This window comes from Polyergus mexicanus, unplaced genomic scaffold (genome assembly GCF_030449975.1).
Source record: "Polyergus mexicanus isolate NDT 795.1 unplaced genomic scaffold, iyPolMexi1.0 SCAF_1, whole genome shotgun sequence".
NCBI classification, from domain to species: Eukaryota; Metazoa; Arthropoda; class Insecta; order Hymenoptera; family Formicidae; genus Polyergus; species Polyergus mexicanus.
In genome coordinates, this window is record NW_027223321.1 from 14,471,670 (window position 1) to 14,491,436 (window position 19,767).

The 19,767-nt window shown below is 36.8% G+C and overlaps 1 protein-coding gene across 4 annotated transcripts in view; it reads left to right on the forward strand.

The window, feature by feature from the left end:
• Positions 1–18,855, forward strand: part of LOC138937106 (uncharacterized) — a 34,965-nt gene extending 16,110 nt beyond the window's left edge. For 3 of the 4 annotated variants that reach the window (XM_070303055.1, XM_070303048.1, XM_070303038.1), the window contains exons 5-25: positions 3–128; positions 527–670; positions 1,214–1,302; positions 2,144–2,348; positions 2,887–3,047; positions 5,141–5,246; positions 6,994–7,116; positions 8,196–8,422; positions 8,510–8,609; positions 8,765–9,099; positions 9,217–9,457; positions 9,588–9,725; positions 10,078–10,263; positions 10,644–10,927; positions 11,060–11,816; positions 12,163–12,497; positions 12,614–12,752; positions 12,862–13,768; positions 14,081–14,478; positions 14,585–15,269; positions 15,496–18,855. In XM_070303055.1, coding sequence (XP_070159156.1) covers positions 3–128; positions 527–670; positions 1,214–1,302; positions 2,144–2,348; positions 2,887–3,047; positions 5,141–5,246; positions 6,994–7,116; positions 8,196–8,422; positions 8,510–8,609; positions 8,765–9,099; positions 9,217–9,457; positions 9,588–9,725; positions 10,078–10,263; positions 10,644–10,927; positions 11,060–11,816; positions 12,163–12,497; positions 12,614–12,752; positions 12,862–13,768; positions 14,081–14,478; positions 14,585–15,269; positions 15,496–15,632 — 5,823 coding nt within the window. In that variant the 3' untranslated portion in view covers positions 15,633–18,855. Of the gene's footprint in view, positions 1–2; positions 129–526; positions 671–1,213; positions 1,303–2,143; positions 2,349–2,886; positions 3,048–5,140; positions 5,247–6,993; positions 7,117–8,195; positions 8,423–8,509; positions 8,610–8,764; positions 9,100–9,216; positions 9,458–9,587; positions 9,726–10,077; positions 10,264–10,643; positions 10,928–11,059; positions 11,817–12,162; positions 12,498–12,613; positions 12,753–12,861; positions 13,769–14,080; positions 14,479–14,584; positions 15,270–15,495 lie in introns of those variants that run through there. The other variant, XM_070303061.1, reaches the window with a different exon arrangement.
• The last annotated feature ends 912 nt before the right edge of the window (positions 18,856–19,767 follow it).

Below are 19,767 nucleotides of genomic sequence, written 5' to 3' on the forward strand. Positions count from 1 at the left end.
AGGTGCTGTGCTGGCGCAATGTTCCCACCGATAGGATCCAGATTGGTCAAGTGGCGAAGAAGTGCGAACCGTACATGCGTCAAGTATTCGTTACTGGCGATCAGGATACGGAAACGCTTAAACGGCAGGTAATTTGCTTTTTTCATTCTAATACTAATAATAATGATAATGATAAACATCATCGTCATTTTCATCGTTTTCATTATTGTTATTGTTATTATTATTATTATTACATTTTATATGTCGATTGTTAGTCGATTAATATTTTCGTATATCGTTTTCCATGTCTATTTTAAAAAAGTCCTCTTGTAATGCTTAATTAATTACAACTAATAAATCTAAAATTGCGTACATCAAGCTTCGTAAGCCAAATAATTTGTGGCGTTAAATGACTTTGCCAATTTATAAGAATAGAACTCGGATTCGTCGCGAAACAGTCGCCTTTTTTCAAGGTGAAAACGAACGCTCGTTTATAATCGATTCCTAGTTATTAAATTTTTACGTTTCGATCGTATCCGTTCCTCAGATATTCGTGCTAAGGAAGAGATCGTCGCATACAATACCGCGACCAGGATTGCGATACTACATTTGCTCATTGTCGCTAAAAACGGTCGTCTACAAAGGACAGCTGACCGCTGATCAGTTATGGTTGTATTTCACGGACTTTAAGGTAGAGCGCACGTTCTTTCATACATTATTTTCTTTGCTCCGGGGAAGGCACGGTTCCGATAAGCTTGAAGATTCGATTTAACAAATTTTTTTTTTCGCCATTTTTTTGCAACAAAACACAAAAAGTTTTACAGCGCAATAGCTTTTCGTTTTTTGAAATTACGGTATTATTATTTATATAGAAAATAAGCAGCTTGGTAGAAAAAGAAAAAAAAACATTAATCATTTGAGTTAAATTACAAAATTGAAAATAAATTGCGGAAAATTCAATAATCTAATTATTTTGATAAAAAAATTTAATTACAATAAAATTACTTTTAAATAACATACGGAGATCTTTGTCGAAAAGAAATAGTCGTGGTAAATTTTTTGTTTTTACCATCGATCTTAGCGTTCAAAATATCTTCCAAGAAATATTCTCATATCGTATCGCCAAAGTTATCGAAATCTTTCCCGGGAGAGCGTCACTCTTGTCTAAAGATATTATGTAAAATGTACGTATTATCAAAAGTAACGCAATGTCATAAATTTCTCTTCATATCAGTCTCCCAAGTTCGAGACTTATCTGGCGCTGGTGCATACACGATTCTCCACGAATACATTTCCGAGCTGGGAAAGGGCGCATCCTCTACGGTAAGTTACGTAACAGTCTGATTAAAAAAAAAAAAAAACGCTGCATAACAGCCGATAAAAAAAAACGCGGATAATATAATAGATTATTATTGTTTATCTTTTATTTCTCAGTCTCCATAATTATATAGAGTGTGCCATAATTAGTGGTGAATAAAGAGTTCGAGAGAAGACATATATGTATATGTTTATAACAAATTACTCGCATTTAAAAAAGCGTGACTATATTATTAGGTTTTCAAAATTTTAAGTCAATTTTTGTCAAAAATAAAGCTATATAAAAAATTTCTTCACATTTTTTTTTTTTTTTTTGCCCCCGTATCTTTACCTTTCCGATTGTATCATTAATTACGAAACAGTATAGTTTTCATAATTTATTTCAATATTACATTTCTTCTCTTAAGAAAAAACAGTTAAATTCCTATATATTAATCTGAATACAAGAAGGAAATGTTACTGAAATTTTTTTCGATTTTTTTTCCACATACCTGTGTGTTTTCTACGAAAATAAATTATTTTTTTACAAAGAATATTCCTAAATGACCATCGATAAAGACTACGTTCTTATCGAACGCGTTGGTATGACGTCAACTTTTTTAACTATTCCACTTCGTAATTTTCCTCCATTCGATTTTTCAGCTTCTAATATTTTCCTAATAGTATACAGAGGATCTATAACTCGCGGCGGTTTTATCAAATTTTGCGGACAATGTACTTTTCCATCGCGCCGTTCCATTATTGCGACAAATAACATTCTATCGTAGGTTGTAATCACACTTTCGCAGGATGTTTCGAAACCGCAAACGAACGAGTACCGATATAACAGGCGAATTTTTCTCCATAGATTGCTGGCTCATAACGGCGAAATTAACACTCTGCGCGGCAACGTGAATTTTATGAAGGCGCGAGAAGGCGTGATGAGCAGCCAGATATACGGCGATCAGCTGAAGTTGCTCTATCCGGTCGTTGAGCCAAATCTATCCGATTCTGGATCGGCGGATTGTGTGCTCGAATTCTTAGTAATGGCGGGACAACGTTCGTTGCCTGAGGTAAATATCTATCATTTTAAAAACACATCAAAGAAAAACATGGTCCATGCAGAAATATAATAAAATATTACGATATATAGAAAAAAAAAAAAAAAATAGAAAGATATCTCTCGGATATTCTAAATTTTGTAAATTCTTGATTATATATATCACAGAAATTTGATCTCCCTAATTTTAGATTCTTGATCGTTCTTGGATCGTTCATTTCGAAGATTATTCGCATGAATTGTTGATTCCGTGCAAACTTATAAGTTCGACGGATTTTCCTCGATATCATAATTTTTTCTCAATGATCCTTGATTTCGCATATTCTATCCTTTTTTGAATTCTATGAATTCTTGATAATCCCTTTGGAAATTAGAAGAAAAAAGAAAAACTTGTTATCCAAGATTTAGAACGCTACGGATCTTTAGATACGTATTCGTGTTTAAATGCCCATCACCGTTAAGTCTTTCCGGGTTATCGTGAATCTCACGCGTTACGAAAAGCTTCTCGGTCCACGAATAAACGCTCTGAAATCGTCGTTATTTGAATCCAGGCTGTCATGACGATGGTACCGGAGGCATGGCAGAACGACGTAACAATGGCCACCGAGAAGCGCGACTTCTACCACTGGGCGGCGTGCGTCATGGAACCTTGGGACGGTCCGGCACTGCTAACCTTCACCGACGGCCGCTATGTCGGCGCTATCTTGGACAGGTAGAAATTTGCCATCTCTCATTACCTATCGTTTACTACACTCGTTTCTACGTAGGCTCCACGGTTCCCTCTCGTTCGTGCTGTCTGGTAATTTCTTTTGCCACGTTATCCATATAGATCCTGCGATTCCTCGGATCACACAAATGATCCGCGATTGCGCAGACTCTTGGATCTTTGGTTCCATCGGACACTTTAACACTTTGAATCCAACCGCGGTGATGTGACCATGCCGTATTTTATTTTATTTTTTATTAATACAATAGAATGTGTTAAGTTTAAAATTACATAATATATAACAATTGGTTTATTGGTCAAAAGATATCTGATTCCGATATTTGCGTGCTGCGATAAATACGAAAAAGATGTAAATGTGTATGTTAATTCGTTGTTGCATAAAGTTCCCGATTAAAAAGAATTTGCATAAATTTGCTGCAAGCTGCACTGAGGTAAGCGAGTGAATTTTTTGCACTGAAATAATTTCATGCAAAGGCGAAGTAACATTACAAACAACATCGCTTGAAAAAAATGTGTATATATAAACATACATCGTGAATATATTTCTAAACATTTAATAGGAAAATATAAAGAATATATTGAAATATTTATATATATCGTTACAGAATTTACAAAGAAAAAATAGAATCTTTAACCATAAAATATTAAGATACATATTGATGATTAAGAATAAACATTAATTACATTACATTATATCAGAAATATTAAGTCTTTGTAATTGTGTGTGTGTATTTTTTTTTTATTTATTTTAGCGATATAAACTGCTATGAATGCACTTTTCTTTGTCATATGTATTTGTCATCAGAAAGCTCTTTGAAGTATATACATATATCGCTCGATAAAAATAAATACGGAGATGCGCAAAGAATTGAATTGAAACGGTATTCAAAGTGTTGAAAGGATCCTATTGAAAGAGAGAAACGAGCCGAACGAAGGGACTCTGCGGTGTCGTTTGTTAGGGGAGCCGCGAAGAAAGAATGCTAGGCCACGTGGGCTTATATTGCCTACACTTTGCAAGATGCATTCAGCAGGATTAACGGTGCTCACGAAATATATGAGAACGGTGCACACACGTGTGTAGAGACTCGGTTATACTCCAGGTAAACATGGATTTCCAAGACGGAGGGAAGTCGCGCAATCGAGCGCTCGAAATAAAAATGTGTTTCTTGCATAAATGAAATTCTTTATTTCATACAAAGTAAAGTTGTGAATAAAACGTACGCGATAAAAATATTCTTCGGAAGAAACAAATATTTCTTTCCAAATATGTTTTTGTTGAAGTTATTTTGAAGTATTTTTTTATTTAATCGAGGGATCACTTTAATTTTACAATCGATACAATTGGAAAAAAAAAAATTATCGACAAGAACAACCGTGAGAATTAACGAAAATTAACATAAGAGTTGATAATAGAACGTTATCTAAGCATATTCCGAGAGTATAGTTCCTAGAATATTTTAAGATTCAAGACGCAGACTTTTTTTGAAAAATTTAAAAGAGTGATTTTTAAAAGTTTATTTTCTCAGTTAATTATATATATATAATTAACTGAGAAAATTATATATATATATATCGAACTCAAAGTTTATTGACGTTTTTGTAATTAAACAATCTCTTTAGCTTATCTTGTAATATACATACCTATCTCCTAATCATTGAACTGATCATTTGAACCATTTGTAATAAAAATAAACTTGTAGAGATAAAGCAAATAGGACGAGATTAAGATAATTTACGCGCGACTTCCTTCTTGTCCCGTCTCTGTACAGCGAGAGAATCGATCCGTTTACGATTTGTTAAGTGTCCATCGTTGTCTCCCAACGTGCTGTTAACCCAGGTAAATAGGGCCTAGGTCAAGAGACTGAAAGAGAAAGAGAGAAAGAAAAAAAACAGAGATGAGAGAGAGAGAGAGAGAGAGAAAGAGTGAAAGAGAAAGTATACGCGAGTAAGCCAGCAGGAAGGCAGGCAAGCGAACGAACAAACAGCAATGCGTAGTTCACTCATGTCAGCTGATACCTAGCGCGCGGCACAGAGGTGGTGTGAAATACAAAAGACCTTTTTGAATTTTTGTTTGGCAGAAACGGCCTGCGCCCGTCGCGCTTCTACGTCACTAAGGATAACATGATGGTGATGGCGTCCGAAGTGGGCGTCTATGATACTCCGCCCAGCAATGTAGTCCTGAAGGTAAACGAAGGAAAATAAGCGCATCCCAAGCACATCGGCCGATCTTACCGAGAGGGGGGAGGAGAGCGCCTCTCTCTTTGTCTGAGGCGGAGACAGCTGACTCGCAGTGTTAAATAATTTATATACCGACGAGTCTCAGTCATCCCCCTCATACGCTCAATCTTTTTTCCCCCCGCCCCTATTCTCTCATCTCTCCGCGCCTTTTCTCTACATTTCACCCCGATATAGAACGATCTCGGCCGGTGGAAGAACGATCAGGGAGGCGCCGTACCCGGGGAAGTCGGACCTCTCTCTCTGTAGCCTTCAAGGATCCCCCAAGGAAACGAGGATAAAAGGATCTGCCGCTCGTGTACAAGAGCAATGCTTGCGCGTCTTTAATCACGCGATAAGCCGTTTTGTATTTTTGATCGACGCTTGAGAATTTTGTTACACGAGAATGACTCTCCACTATGATGCCGCGACGACATCGTTGATCGGCGAGTGTGACGGTCACATGTCGTTCGAGTTTTATTCTCGCGTCAGCGAAGCTCTCAAGCGCGCATCTCTAGCTTCCGATAACACGCCTTCTCGCCATCATTCTTCGACAGTTCGCATTTCGTCTTGTCGACCGATTATTATTGTGTCGCGAAACAAATTCGCTTTGATCTCCCGCTGATTTCTCATTAGAGGAAGAAGAGAGGAGGCGAGACACGCGGTAGAGCTTTCCTTATCGGAAAATTCTCGGCGGAAAGCTGCCAATCCGTGAGACGAGATCGGGAGCACGTAGCTTGTTGATTCCACGGAATAATGGTTTTGCAGATATTTATTGCTTGATAGGTTGCATGCTTACGCAAATTTTTAGTTCCAGAGGTCTTTGGTTATATAGAGATCGTTGATCATGTACGTCTCTTTGGTTATATACTCGGTTTACGATCCTCGGCTAGGTTGGTCTTGAATCTATGGCGTCTTCGTTCTCTGGGATACAAGCGTGCCATCGTGCGATTTATTAAATCATCTTATTTTTCATCTATGCTATGTCTAACCAATATATACGTTATTCATTACATCTTGTGTGGAATCTCTGTCTGGAAGCAACAAGCGTATCGTTTCCGTTCCTCGTAATAAGAATATATATTTCTCTCTATTATTAATATATTAAATCGTTACCATATGAAATAACCGTTCGATACAATGAAATAATAAGTCTATCCGATAAAAAGAGTTCTACCAGAATTTCGCGAACAAGTATAAAATATTTTGTCTTAATATCAATTTTGCGCGAATTCGTTACATTTAATATCGAATATTGCCGAAACAATGTAATGTACTGGCATTCTGCCTTTATGCGATGATGGTGATGATGATCGACCAATGCTCAGCTACTGGTTCATCACCATCGACTTCATCCACGATTCAAAATCTTTTCCCTTTTTGTTCGAACGCGAAAATTTCATATTTCAAAATTAAAGACGTATTTTAGGGGTATACCTAAAGAATCGATAAAAGGGCAGACTGTCATCATCGTTTGATCCGCAATACCTACTTCGCTGTACCGTTAATATTATACATATGTTTAATAGAGCTAATCACATATATCGTATTTTATTTATTTTTTGATCATGTATCATGTATAATGTATAATTTGTCATCTAGGGACTAGGTTTGTATAGAGCTGTAGGACCGTCATCCAGTGCTGTCATATGAATGTCGATCATCGACGTGTTAAATCCGTTCTATGGCGATTATCGGTGTACTCTTTTATTTGCAGAGCCGCTTGAAGCCCGGTCGAATGCTTCTCGTCGATACCGAAGAGAAGAGGATCATACAGGATGTCGAGCTAAAGCTGCAAATCGCTCGAAGCAGGCCTCATTCCAAGTGGCTCAAAGAACAGGTAGCTAAACGCGCGCTTTTCGCTTTTCGCTTTTCGTGACGTAATTATTCGCGATCACGATCGGATTCTCACATTACATATATCGTGATTATGAATATTGGTCTATTCCGAAAACGAAACGGCAAAAACTTCGAGCTCTCGATATTAAAAAAAAAAAAAAAATGTAAAAATTGTAAAAATTCTTATCAGTCTTACAGTTTTGTAAAAACTTTTTTTTCGTTATACCGTTATTTTTTGCGTTTTTGCGTTATTTTCATGTAACGCGGACACACTCCGTATACATATGTATAATTGGTATTTTTATACATAAGTGTACAACTTACGTACCTGCATGATTATCATATAATTATATTCGTCAGCGCGAAAAAAAAATAAATAGATTTTTTTGCTTTTTTCCATAAAAATCAATTGACTAATCCTTCTAATTAATCTCAATTAATAAAATCCCAAATAAAGATCCATAAGATAAAGAAAATATTTAATTGGCAATTGATCTTAACAATTAAAATCGCGTTAAAATTTATACCAAGATTATCCTTGTAAGAAAAAAGTGTTCTAATACAAAATTAACTTTTTTTCTCGTATCGCTGCACGTATGCCGTTACCATCGTATATGCAGAGGGTGAGTCGTTCATACCAATTTGAATGTGTTATTTTTATTTTAATGCATAATTATATAGATAGACGTAGTAGTATAATCGAACAATATAATAAATTGTTATACGTATACTAGGTAAGTAGCAATATATTGTAGTAAAAGGAATTATGAATAAATAGCACAGCTTTGATACACGGGAAAATCTTGGGCGATTCTTTTTCGCATGGAAAAATCAGTTTATCGCATTTGTCGACTAATCGTGTCCTTTTATTTTTATTTTGTCAACTAATTTACTAATCAATGAATTACTAATCAAATCTCTGATGCGTGATATATGGTTGAAAATTTTTCTATCATACAACTCAAAACATCTCTTTTTTTAATTACAGTGCCAAATCTATTCTTGAATCTTCGCGGAAAAAATATTTTTAACTTCGATTAAGTTAGATAGTCTTAATAGATGTCTTTTTTGTTAACGCAGATCACTATGGATGAATTGCGTGCCGCGCATGCTACTAATGACAATACGGGAGACGTAATCGGAAATGATCTATCCGCCGAGACGAATGTCGCGAAGAAAAATGTTCTCAACGGAGTAAATGAGGTCTCGGCGGTGAATAAAGTCTGGAGCGGCGATAAACGACTCTCTCTTTACGGTTACACTCTGGAGACCATCAACCTGCTGCTTTTACCCATGATGCAAACCAAGTACGCATATATTCTTTCGACGATATTATCGTCTTTTTCAATACGACGATAATGCTATTCCAACTATTTTAAAACGATCACTTTCAGGAAAGAGGCACTAGGATCCATGGGCAACGACGCTCCCCTGGCATGTTTGTCGGAATTCCAACCATTATTGTACGAATATTTCAAGCAATTATTTGCGCAGGTACGCGATAAAAATTTGATTCTCCATAACTCGACATATAGAGTAAAATTAAAGAAAATGATTTAAAAATATTTTACTAAGTACGATCAAATATATATCTAACGCATGTGCGTATATTAACGCATCCCACACAATTATGATTATTTCATTATCAGGTAACAAACCCACCGATCGATCCGTTTCGCGAAAAAATCGTAATGTCGATGTTGTGCCCGATCGGGCCCGAAAGCAACATTCTGGAAACGAGCGAGTTGCAAGTACATCGCTTGTTCCTGCCCCAACCGATACTGTCCCTGAGCGATCTCGAGGTTCTCAAGCGCACGACGCATCGCGGCTGGCGAACAAGAGTGATCGATATTACTTATCCCATTGAAGACGGTCCCGGCGGCTTGTTGAAGACGTTGAATCGTATTAATAATGAGGCTAACGCGGCTGCCAGAGATGGTTATCAGCTCCTCGTGTTGTCCGATCGACAAGGTGGTCCATCAAGGTGAGGAGCTCACGGAACCTATGGAACGAAATATTGAGTTTTATTAAAATTAAAAATAATCTTGTAAGAAAGGGGAAAATCTACAATTTTCAAATCATTACATATTGTTGACTTTAGAGTTCCGGTAAGCAGTCTGCTAGCTCTTGGTGCCGTTCATCATCATTTAATCGAAGAGAGACAACGAATGAAGGTCGGTCTTATTCCGGAAACCGCGGAGGCTCGAGAGATTCATCACATCTGCGTGCTACTTGGTTACGGAGCGGATGCCATATGTCCTTACCTAGTATTCGAAATGGCGAAAAACCTGAGGGCGGATCGCGTTTTCGACGAGACCTTCACCGATGATGTTATCTTTAAGGTAAAGACTTCCTTATGGAACGAAAATATTTGTTGGATGAACATGACGTAGCGCTAATTGTAAAAATTATTCTTTTATCTATATGTATATGAATAAAAAAAAGATAAAAATAATCGCTTAAATATCGTAGAATTATGCGGAGGCTATGGAACGAGGAATCGCGAAAGTGATGGCCAAGATGGGAATATCAACTCTGCAATCTTATAAAGGAGCCCAGATATTCGAGGCAGTTGGACTAGCCGATGAAGTTATCGACAAATGCTTCAAGGTACCTTCCTTCCTTTTCGTATTTCAGAGACTAAAATTAAAGATAAATTAAATTCTTATATCTGTATATCATTCTTTTATTATGAAAAAAAAAAAAACTTTGAATAAATGTAAAATATTTCCCGAATCTAGAATACAAAAGATAAACTCTCATCTAGATTTTAAAAAAAGAAAGTCATTTTCTTCAAATCTTTGGAGGGATGCAAATGATTAGTAATTGGATCCAATTAATGAACGTTTAATGATTCAAGTTTCTTAATGATACATCTCAGCCGACAATATTATTTATCTCATTATGTAATAAGCAGTAATAAATGATACTCTTATGTTAATTGCGAACTCCAATTTTTTAGGGCACTCAATCTCGTATCGGTGGCGTGACATTCGATATTCTGGGCAAGGAGGCGTTCGAGAGACATCGATTAACGTACTGGGAGAAACCCATGGATCTGCTGGTGATTCGTAATCCTGGAATTTATCATTGGCGATCTGGTGGTGAGAAGCATATCAATGATCCCGCCAGCATCGCTAGTTTACAGGTAACGAATTTTGAAAACCTATCGTAAATGTGTTTTTGCTAAAACATCGACGACTTACATCTATTATAAAAAGAACGTAGCTAAAAAGTCATTATCTAAAAAAAAAAATACAATTGTATATACAAGATTAAAACAAGAAAAACTTTTACGAAACAAATCCATTAATCATACAATACACCTTGAAAAAGCAAAAGTTGTTTACGCTATGAATATCTGTAAAATATTTATGTTATTAATATAAAAGTATTTTAACATGTTGGGATAATTATAACGATTTTGCTTCACAATTTTTCAATTTTCCTATAATGTTATATTTTCATTAAAAACTCTCTCTCTAACGTAAGGAATATTCTTTTGTACCATCATCTTTTCTTCGTCAGGAATATGTCGTCTCGAAGAGTAACTCGGCTTATGAGAATTATCGCAAAACCACGATGGACGTGGTGAAAGCTTGCACTCTGCGCGGCCAGCTCGAATTGAAGAAGTCGCGTGATCCGATTCCGATCACGGACGTGGAATCCGCGTCGGAGATTGTGAAGCGTTTTGCAACCGGTGCGATGAGCTTCGGCAGCATCTCCATGGAAGCTCATACCACTCTGGCGATCGCTATGAACCGCATCGGCGGCAAATCGAACACTGGCGAGGGCGGTGAAAACGCAGATAGGTATAAAAAAGAATAGAGGAAAGAAGATAAAGAAAAATCTAATTGATGAAAAATTTTAAATTTCTGTTATTAATTATTGTCATTAACGACACAAAAATTTCCAACTAATTTCCATTAACTAATATCCAACAGGTATCTAAATCAAGATCCAGAGTTTAGCAAGCGATCGTCCATTAAGCAGGTAGCGAGCGGCCGTTTCGGCGTGACCGCCAGCTACTTGGCGAATGCGGACGATCTGCAGATTAAGATGGCGCAGGGTGCCAAACCCGGCGAAGGCGGTGAGCTACCTGGTTACAAAGTCACCGCGGAGATTGCCGCCACTAGACACTCGGTACCCGGAGTAGGTCTGATCTCGCCGCCGCCGCATCACGACATCTACTCGATCGAGGATCTGGCTGAGCTAATCTACGACCTCAAATGCGCCAATCCGAACGCCCGCATCTCCGTCAAGCTCGTTTCCGAAGTCGGAGTTGGCGTAGTCGCCGCTGGCGTCGCCAAAGGCAAGGCTGAACATGTGGTGATATCTGGCCATGACGGCGGCACCGGCGCCAGCAGCTGGACCGGCATCAAGTCCGCCGGATTACCCTGGGAGCTAGGCATCGCCGAGACGCATCAAGTGCTCACCCTGAACAATTTGAGATCGCGTATAATCGTCCAGGCGGACGGTCAGTTGCGCACCGGTTTTGACATTGTGGTGGCTGCGCTGCTTGGCGCGGACGAGTTTGGCTTTAGCACTGCCCCGTTGATCGCTATGGGCTGCACCATGATGAGAAAGTGCCACTTGAACACCTGCCCGGTGGGAATCGCTACACAGGATCCGATACTAAGGAAAAAATTCGAGGGCAAGCCGGAACATATCATCAATTTCTTCTTCGCGCTCGCTGAAGAGGCATGATACTTTTATTTTTTATCATCTTGTTTATATCGTTTAGTCTGCTTCGTTTATCCGTTTATCTCTCGTCTTTTCTGATATTATGTTTATATATTTTAATTTGCATTTTTAAATCTCTTTTTGTTTCCGAAATTATAATTAAATATACTATACTGAAATGTTAATCAAATAAGTTTCTTACATTATAAAATTGCAGCAATAAAATATTAAACGTAATGTATGTATGTATGTATGTATGTATGCATGTATGTATATTTTAATTTATAAATATATAAATAAGTATTATTTCAACATATCGTGATTTATTTCTACTTAATCTCTTTAATCGTTGATATTTTCACAGGTACGTTCGCACATGGCCAATTTGGGCATCCGCAAATTCCAAGATCTGATTGGACGAACGGATCTCCTCAAGATACGCGATGATATTACCATGGAGAAAGCCAAGACCTTGAATCTCAGCAATATTCTGCGAAACGCGCTGGACTTGAGACCCGGCGTGAATATTAGGGGCGGCACTTTGAAACAGGACTTTCAACTGGAGAACAGACTCGATAATAAACTGATCCAACTGGCTGAACCCGTTTTGAATGGAGAACAGACTCGAGTCGACATCGAGATGAACATTAACAACGAGTGCAGGGCGTTCGGATCGACGTTGAGTTATCATGTGGCCAAGTAAGTTTCTTAATAATTTTTCTTTGCAAAATTTATTTAGCACTTTTTATCATTGACAAATCACATTTTACGATCCTATTATTCTTGCTCTTTCTTATCTTGCAATTACTTTACAGACGATTCGGAGAAGCTGGATTACCCGAACATAGTATCAACATCAAAATGCAAGGCTCTGCGGGCCAGAGTTTCTGCGCTTTCATGGCCAAGGGTATACACGTTACCCTTGAAGGTGATGCCAACGATTACGTCGGCAAGGTAAACATCGCGCGCGCGAACTTCTTCAATTTTCAAATTTATGAAAAACTCTATATAATAATGTAGTTTGATCCCATACATATATTCATCGTATTATATTTACTCGCAGGGTCTCTGCGGAGGTGAAATTGTCATATATCCACCGAAGGAATCCGAGTTCAACTCGGAAGCGAACGTGATCGTCGGGAATGTTTGTCTTTACGGTGCCACTTCTGGAAAGGCTTACTTCCGTGGCATCGCCGCTGAGAGATTCAGCGTACGTAATAGCGGGGCAATCGTCGTGGTGGAGGGTGTGGGCGATCATGGTTGCGAGTACATGACCGGCGGTTGCGCCCTGATTTTGGGTCTTACCGGTAGGAACTTTGCCGCCGGAATGTCCGGCGGAATCGCGTACGTTTTGGACGTGGATGGCTCCTTCAAGAGCAAGTGCAATCCTGAAATGGTAGAATTACTACCGCTCAACAAGCCTGAGGAAATCACTTACGTGAAGCAATTACTGGAAGAATTCATCGAAAAGACCGACTCGTTGATCGCGCAGGATTTGCTTGCCACATGGCCGGAACCGACCACGAGATTCGTCAAAGTTTTCCCGTACGAATATCAACGAGCCCTCAAACAGTTGGAGGAGGCCAAGCAACAAACGCCTAATGTGATTAACGGTGATGCGCAAGTGACAAATCATAAGATCAAAGACATAGAGGATGCGATAGAGGATGCGGAGATGGCACAGCGCAAGCTTGATAAGATCAAGGGCTTTATGAAGTATTCTAGGCAAAAGGTCATGTACAGACCAGCGGAGAGGCGCATAGAGGACTGGAACGAGATCTACAACTTCCAGGGCGTCAGGAAGACTCTGCGAGTGCAAGCGGCGAGATGCATGGAGTGCGGCGTTCCGTTCTGCCAAAGCAGTCACGGCTGTCCATTAGGCAACATTATTCCGAAGTGGAACGATCTCGTATTCCATCAAAACTGGAAGGAGGCCCTCAATCAACTATTGCAGACTAATAATTTTCCTGGTGAGATGATTTTACGAGAATTTTCTCGCTAAACGCAAATCTTGCCAGTTTTGTGAAGATAGATTCTTTTTTTTTTTTAAACATTCTATAAGGAATTTTGTCTATTCTTTACACGAACATGAGAACTTGATATATTCTTCCTTCATCATAAATATCAATTTTTTATTAAATTTATCATTATTTAACAAGATTTTTTTATTTACATATTTTTTAAACCTGATTCTCTCTTTTTCTTATATTCTATTCTCATTTATTACTTTAATTAATTCATTATATAGATAACTGTGTTTAACTGCTGATAAAATAATCTAGAGTTCACCGGAAGAGTCTGCCCTGCACCTTGCGAGGGCGCGTGCGTTCTAGGGATCTCCGAACCACCCGTGACAATCAAGAATATCGAGTGCGCAATAATCGATCACGCGTTCGAGCAGGGCTGGATCGTTCCTCATCTGCCAACCAGAAAAACCGGACGGAAAGTCGCAGTGGTGGGTTCCGGTCCCGCAGGATTAGCCGCCGCTCATCAACTAAACAAGGCGGGTCACACAGTGACCGTATTCGAGAGAAATGATAGAATCGGCGGTTTGCTACAATATGGCATACCGACAATGAAGCTTTCCAAAGAGGTCGTTCAAAGAAGAGTCTCTCTCCTAGCCGCGGAGGGAATTATTTTCAGGACGAACGTTGACGTTGGCAAAGATGTTACAACGCATGTGAGCAAACGCATATGATGACATTTTTTTTTCCCCACAGCATTATGCATATTATATAATACACACTCGACAAATAAATTTTTAATAATGATTTTACGTTTTGCAGACTCTTCAAGAGCAATACGACGTGGTATTGTTAACTACAGGAGCGACATGGCCGCGGGATTTGCCGATTCCCGGCCGGCAGCTGGAGGGAATTCATTTTGCCGTGAGTTTCTTAGAACATTGGCAGAAGAAACAGATGGGTAACGCGATGCCACTCGACATGCGGCTGATGGCCAAAGATAAGGATGTCGTCATCATAGGTGGCGGCGACACCGGATGCGATTGCATAGCAACCTCGCTGCGTCAGGGCGCAAAGACGATCACGACCTTCGAGATTCTGCCCGAGCCGCCAGCTCAGAGGGGCAATGATAATCCGTGGCCCCAGTTCCCGCGTGTATTTAAGGTTGATTACGGTCATGAGGAAGTATCCCTAAAATTCGGCCGAGATCCGCGTAGATATAGCACGTTAAGCAAGGAATTTTTGAATGACGGAAAGGGCCACGTATGCGGCATCAGGACGGTGTCTGTCGAGTGGCGAAAGGACGAGAACGGCCGATGGAAGATGGACGAGGTGTCGAATTCGGAGAAGGTATACAAGTGCGATCTGGTATTGCTCGCTATGGGCTTCCTCGGTCCCGAAAAATATATCGCCACGGAACTGAACGCCCAATTGGACGAAAGGGGAAATTATAAAACTCCGGCTGGGAAATATCGTACTAGTTTACCCGGAATATACGCGGCAGGCGGTTAGTAAAAAATATTTGCATACGTGCTAGATATATAATTTTGTATAAAATTATAAATTACACAATAGAGGAGAAGGAGAAAAAAAATTATGTGCACCAAAAGAATTCTTATAAAAATCATTATTAATTATGACTGATAAATATTAATTTTCATAATAGTTGTAAAAATTGAAGTTTTGGTAAAAAAAAATTTTTTTTTTTTCGTTATAAATATTTTTTTAAATAGATTGCAGACGTGGACAGTCCCTCGTGGTATGGGCAATCACGGAAGGGCGATTGGCCGCGAAGGAAATCGATTTGGCCTTGATGGGAGAAACTGGTCTTCCTGGAAGCGGAGGTGTTATAACCGGCGTTAGCGCTTAAGGATCTTCGCGACAGATATTGGTCTTCCAGTTAGAAAACGAATCCAGATCCACCGTGTGTATGTACCACGAGGAAAGGATCGTATCGACTATTAGGAGGCAGGAGGAGAGTCTTTGGAGATCTAAGGATGCAAGATCCAAGATCTAAAGATTCGAAAATTCCAAGAATCCAAGAAGATACGAATCTAGAATTATAGAGTTCAGAAATCTAGGAATCCGAGAGATGTAAATCAGAAATAAAAATCCAAACTTTTAATAATCCAATAATCTATAGCTCCTAGCATGCGGAGATCAAAGAAATTTCTCTTAGAACAAATAATTATAAATTTTTAAGAGATTTTTAAATATTCCAAAAAAATTTTTCTCTCTTTTAAGAGATCGGGGAACTCTTGTATTCAATTTTCCGACATCTAAAGATCTATAGATTTTAGGATTCAAAAGTCTGACAACGAAAATATTAGAGAAGCTGAAAGAAAAAAAGTTCCAGGGGTTCCAAAAATATAAAAATTGAAGAATTCAACGAGTTAAAGATTCTAACACACACTTGCAGATGCAAGAAACATAATATCTAAGTTCAAGAATTCAAAAACTTTTAGTAAGAATCGAAAATCAAGAATCAAGAAGATTATGGAGATTGAAAAATCCTATAATTAAAAAAAAACTCACCTGTTTGGCATAACGAATATTGATCCAACATTGATCAAATGGAAAATTATATATGTAAGAGATTTTAGATGGCTAAAATTTAATAAATCATAATATTTGCAGATTCGGAAATCCAAAAGGTCTGTAATATTTGAGGGCACATCAAACTGAAAATTCAAACGACTAAAAAGATTCCTCGAAACATTCGAAGATCCAAGAATCGAAAGATTCTAAAACCTCAATCTGAGAATGTGATAATTAAATGAGAAACGAGAAATAAAGTAAGATAATTTTGTGGCACGAATCTCTTCGTACCGGTAGCGGGAAGTAAATGTAATTCCTTCATAACGTAGTGAAATCATCTAATGTAAGCGTCTCGTTCGTTCAATTAAAATTAATCACATAGGAAAAAAAAATAGAACTTCAAATACGGCGAAAGATATCGAAAAGAGTTGTAGCAGGATTTACGTAAATACACGCGCGAATCTATATTAGAAGGTATACTTTGTCAATTGAACGATTCTATTTAACACACACAATTGCGAGTCTCTATTAAAAGTAAAAATAAAGATAGAAATCTATTTCATTAAATATTATTTATAAAGTACACCTATACGCAATTTTTTAATGTTTTAATTCTTTAAATATTTTTAGCTTTCTAAAGTAAATATCGAAAAAAAAGCAGGTAATATTCTCAATTAATCTAGTATGCATATTTAATTATAATTATTTAAAAATTCACAATTGTAAATTTATTCTTTTATGCAACGAGAAACGATTGTAATTATGAATTAATGAAGCTTAATACGTAAATACAAAAAAAAGTATTCGTATACAATATCGCTATTTTTTATTTTCTACATTATTATTAGTAAATTTTTATAGGGGATATAAGAACAGAAAGAATCCATATAAATATATATAAAGCATTATTCAATAAAAACATTTACGCATCACTATTTTTGTTTTTGTGAATCTCGTTTTATCTCAGTTATACATAATAATACATGTACTTATCAATTAATACTAATTAAACTGTTGTATCGATGCATTATTTATAAATTAATAATTTTGGCTGGCTACAAACAATGTATTTGCAACATTTATTATTTAGCAACATAGAAAAACTATTTCTTATGATTAAAAAAAATATATAATTCTTTTTCAGCACATTTTATCATACCATTATCATCGACTATCAACGAATGTTTTATAGAAAAAAATCTGAAAGTTTATATATTTCATCAACTATTTACTTTAAACAAAAAGAGTTTTATTAAAAATTTGTATGTTTTTGATTTATTATTTAAAGATAAAAGAGATATAAAAGGTTGAAGAAATTTATATATATTTTTTTTCTCTTAATATAGGATGCAAAGTTGATTGCTATATAGAAAATTATGGTATACGAATACTTTTATTAATATGCCTATTTTTCATTCGTTGTTAATATACATATAACGTGTATTAATATTTTTGGCGTTTGGCTTCGAACTTGGATATTCGCTTAGGTTGCCTAGCATATCATGAATCCACTCGTATTATCGATGAAAAAAGTTTACACAAGTTATCAAAAAAGATGATAGAATAGCGTAAATAATAAGACAATGTAGCACATGTATTATATATATATATATATATATATATATATATATATATATATATATATATATATATATGTCATTCACTGTAATTCTACTGATGATTCTATCAATTAATTCACTGCTGAGCTGCTTATAAGTAGAGAGGAAACGATCGTTTAATCCGTTAACCGGTTTAAGTTTTAAGCATCTTAATAAATCGATTGCTCCTTAACTGAATAAATTATAGAATATCTAAAGTATACTTGCGACCGTAAGATATATTTGTGTACGTATTAAAGACAGATACAGTAAATATGCAGAAAACGAATAAAAAAGGAAATTAAAAAAGAGAAATTAATTTTGTAAAATAAAAATTAAATATGATCTATATAAATGTAAACAATGCTATTATAATTTATCATTTTATTATATAATTAGGTAACGAACAATCTAAACTTTTAATTAAACATTACATCGGGTTATGAGGTCAGTTTTAATTTAAAATAGTTATTACAAAAATAATATTCAGAATAATATTCAAAATAATAAACAGTGAATTCATATTTAGACTTCGAATGGCATAAAGTAAATTGGCAGCATCGAAAGAAAGAAAGGATTAATATCGATGAATAGTGATTTAATCGAGCGAATAATGATTTAACGTTTTTTTTTTCGAGTTTGACAAAATATTGTGTTAATTAAGTTACATCTAATTGCATTTTTAAGTGCGTCGTTTTAAGAAAAGATTTTATTAGCGCTTTTAATTGCCATCATTTTTGTAAGATTCATAGTTTTGGAAAAAAATACATAATCAACAGCTAGGCCTTAAATTAGAAATTTAAATCACTAAAAGGTAATGTATTATCAATGAAAGATAGAGTCGACGATTTATATTTAGACGCGGCTTATTTCTATAACGCGCGCTAAATTTATCTTATTTATACCATTGTAAATTTCAATACACACAATATCTCGAGACAATAAATCTATATTGAATGTTACGAGCAACATCGTCTTTGACTTTTCATTACGAATTTCACTTTTCAGTTAATTTTTTCTCACCCATTTTCTCGATTTATACAAAATATTCCATCGTGCATAATTTAAATTAAAAACAACGACGAGAGAATAACATCTTTATCGACAATCAAAATCCAAATGCGAATTAACTCTGTTGTCGGATAATCTTTGAAGAATCGCAAGCTTTCGCTTCAATGCGTAATCGTAAAATGGAAACGCATAAATAACTCGCTAGAGGACGCAATATTTTCAAAATAAATTTCACATTTAAAAGGTTTCCCGCGTTTTCCTTTCCTATTTCGGAGATTCTCTTATATTTTAACAAGTCAATTTTTTATAACATGTTTCATGCCACGCGGCCATTGAAAAAATTTAAAACACAATACAATTTTATTAGCACAATGCTAATTTTTTGCCTTTATTAACGTTAAAAAGCGAAAACTATTCTAGAAACGTATGGAAAAATGCCAAAAATTTCGCGACGCAACAACGATGCGAATTCGTTGTCCGTCTCACACGTGTCTGGTGGAGATCCTGGAGAATTTTTACCTCCACCCTCTCGAATCCCAAGGATGAAATGGCAAGAGATAATAGAAGAAGAACGTGTCAGCCATATCGTAGGCTCCATACGCGAGGAAATAGTCCGATCGGTCGAGGACGCGATTCGCGAAGGTTATTTGCGAAGAAGGATCTATGGCTTTGTTGTTGATTGCGCCCACGAAGCTTGGATGCGCGTATTTCGGGTAAATAAAAAAAAGAAAACAACAAATTAAATAGCGTGTTATTTTTACGCGACTGTTTTAGTGGGCGCATCTGCGATACGATGACGAAGGGATATACGACGATTGGACACCGGATGATGACGAGACACCCTCACCGATTGTTAAG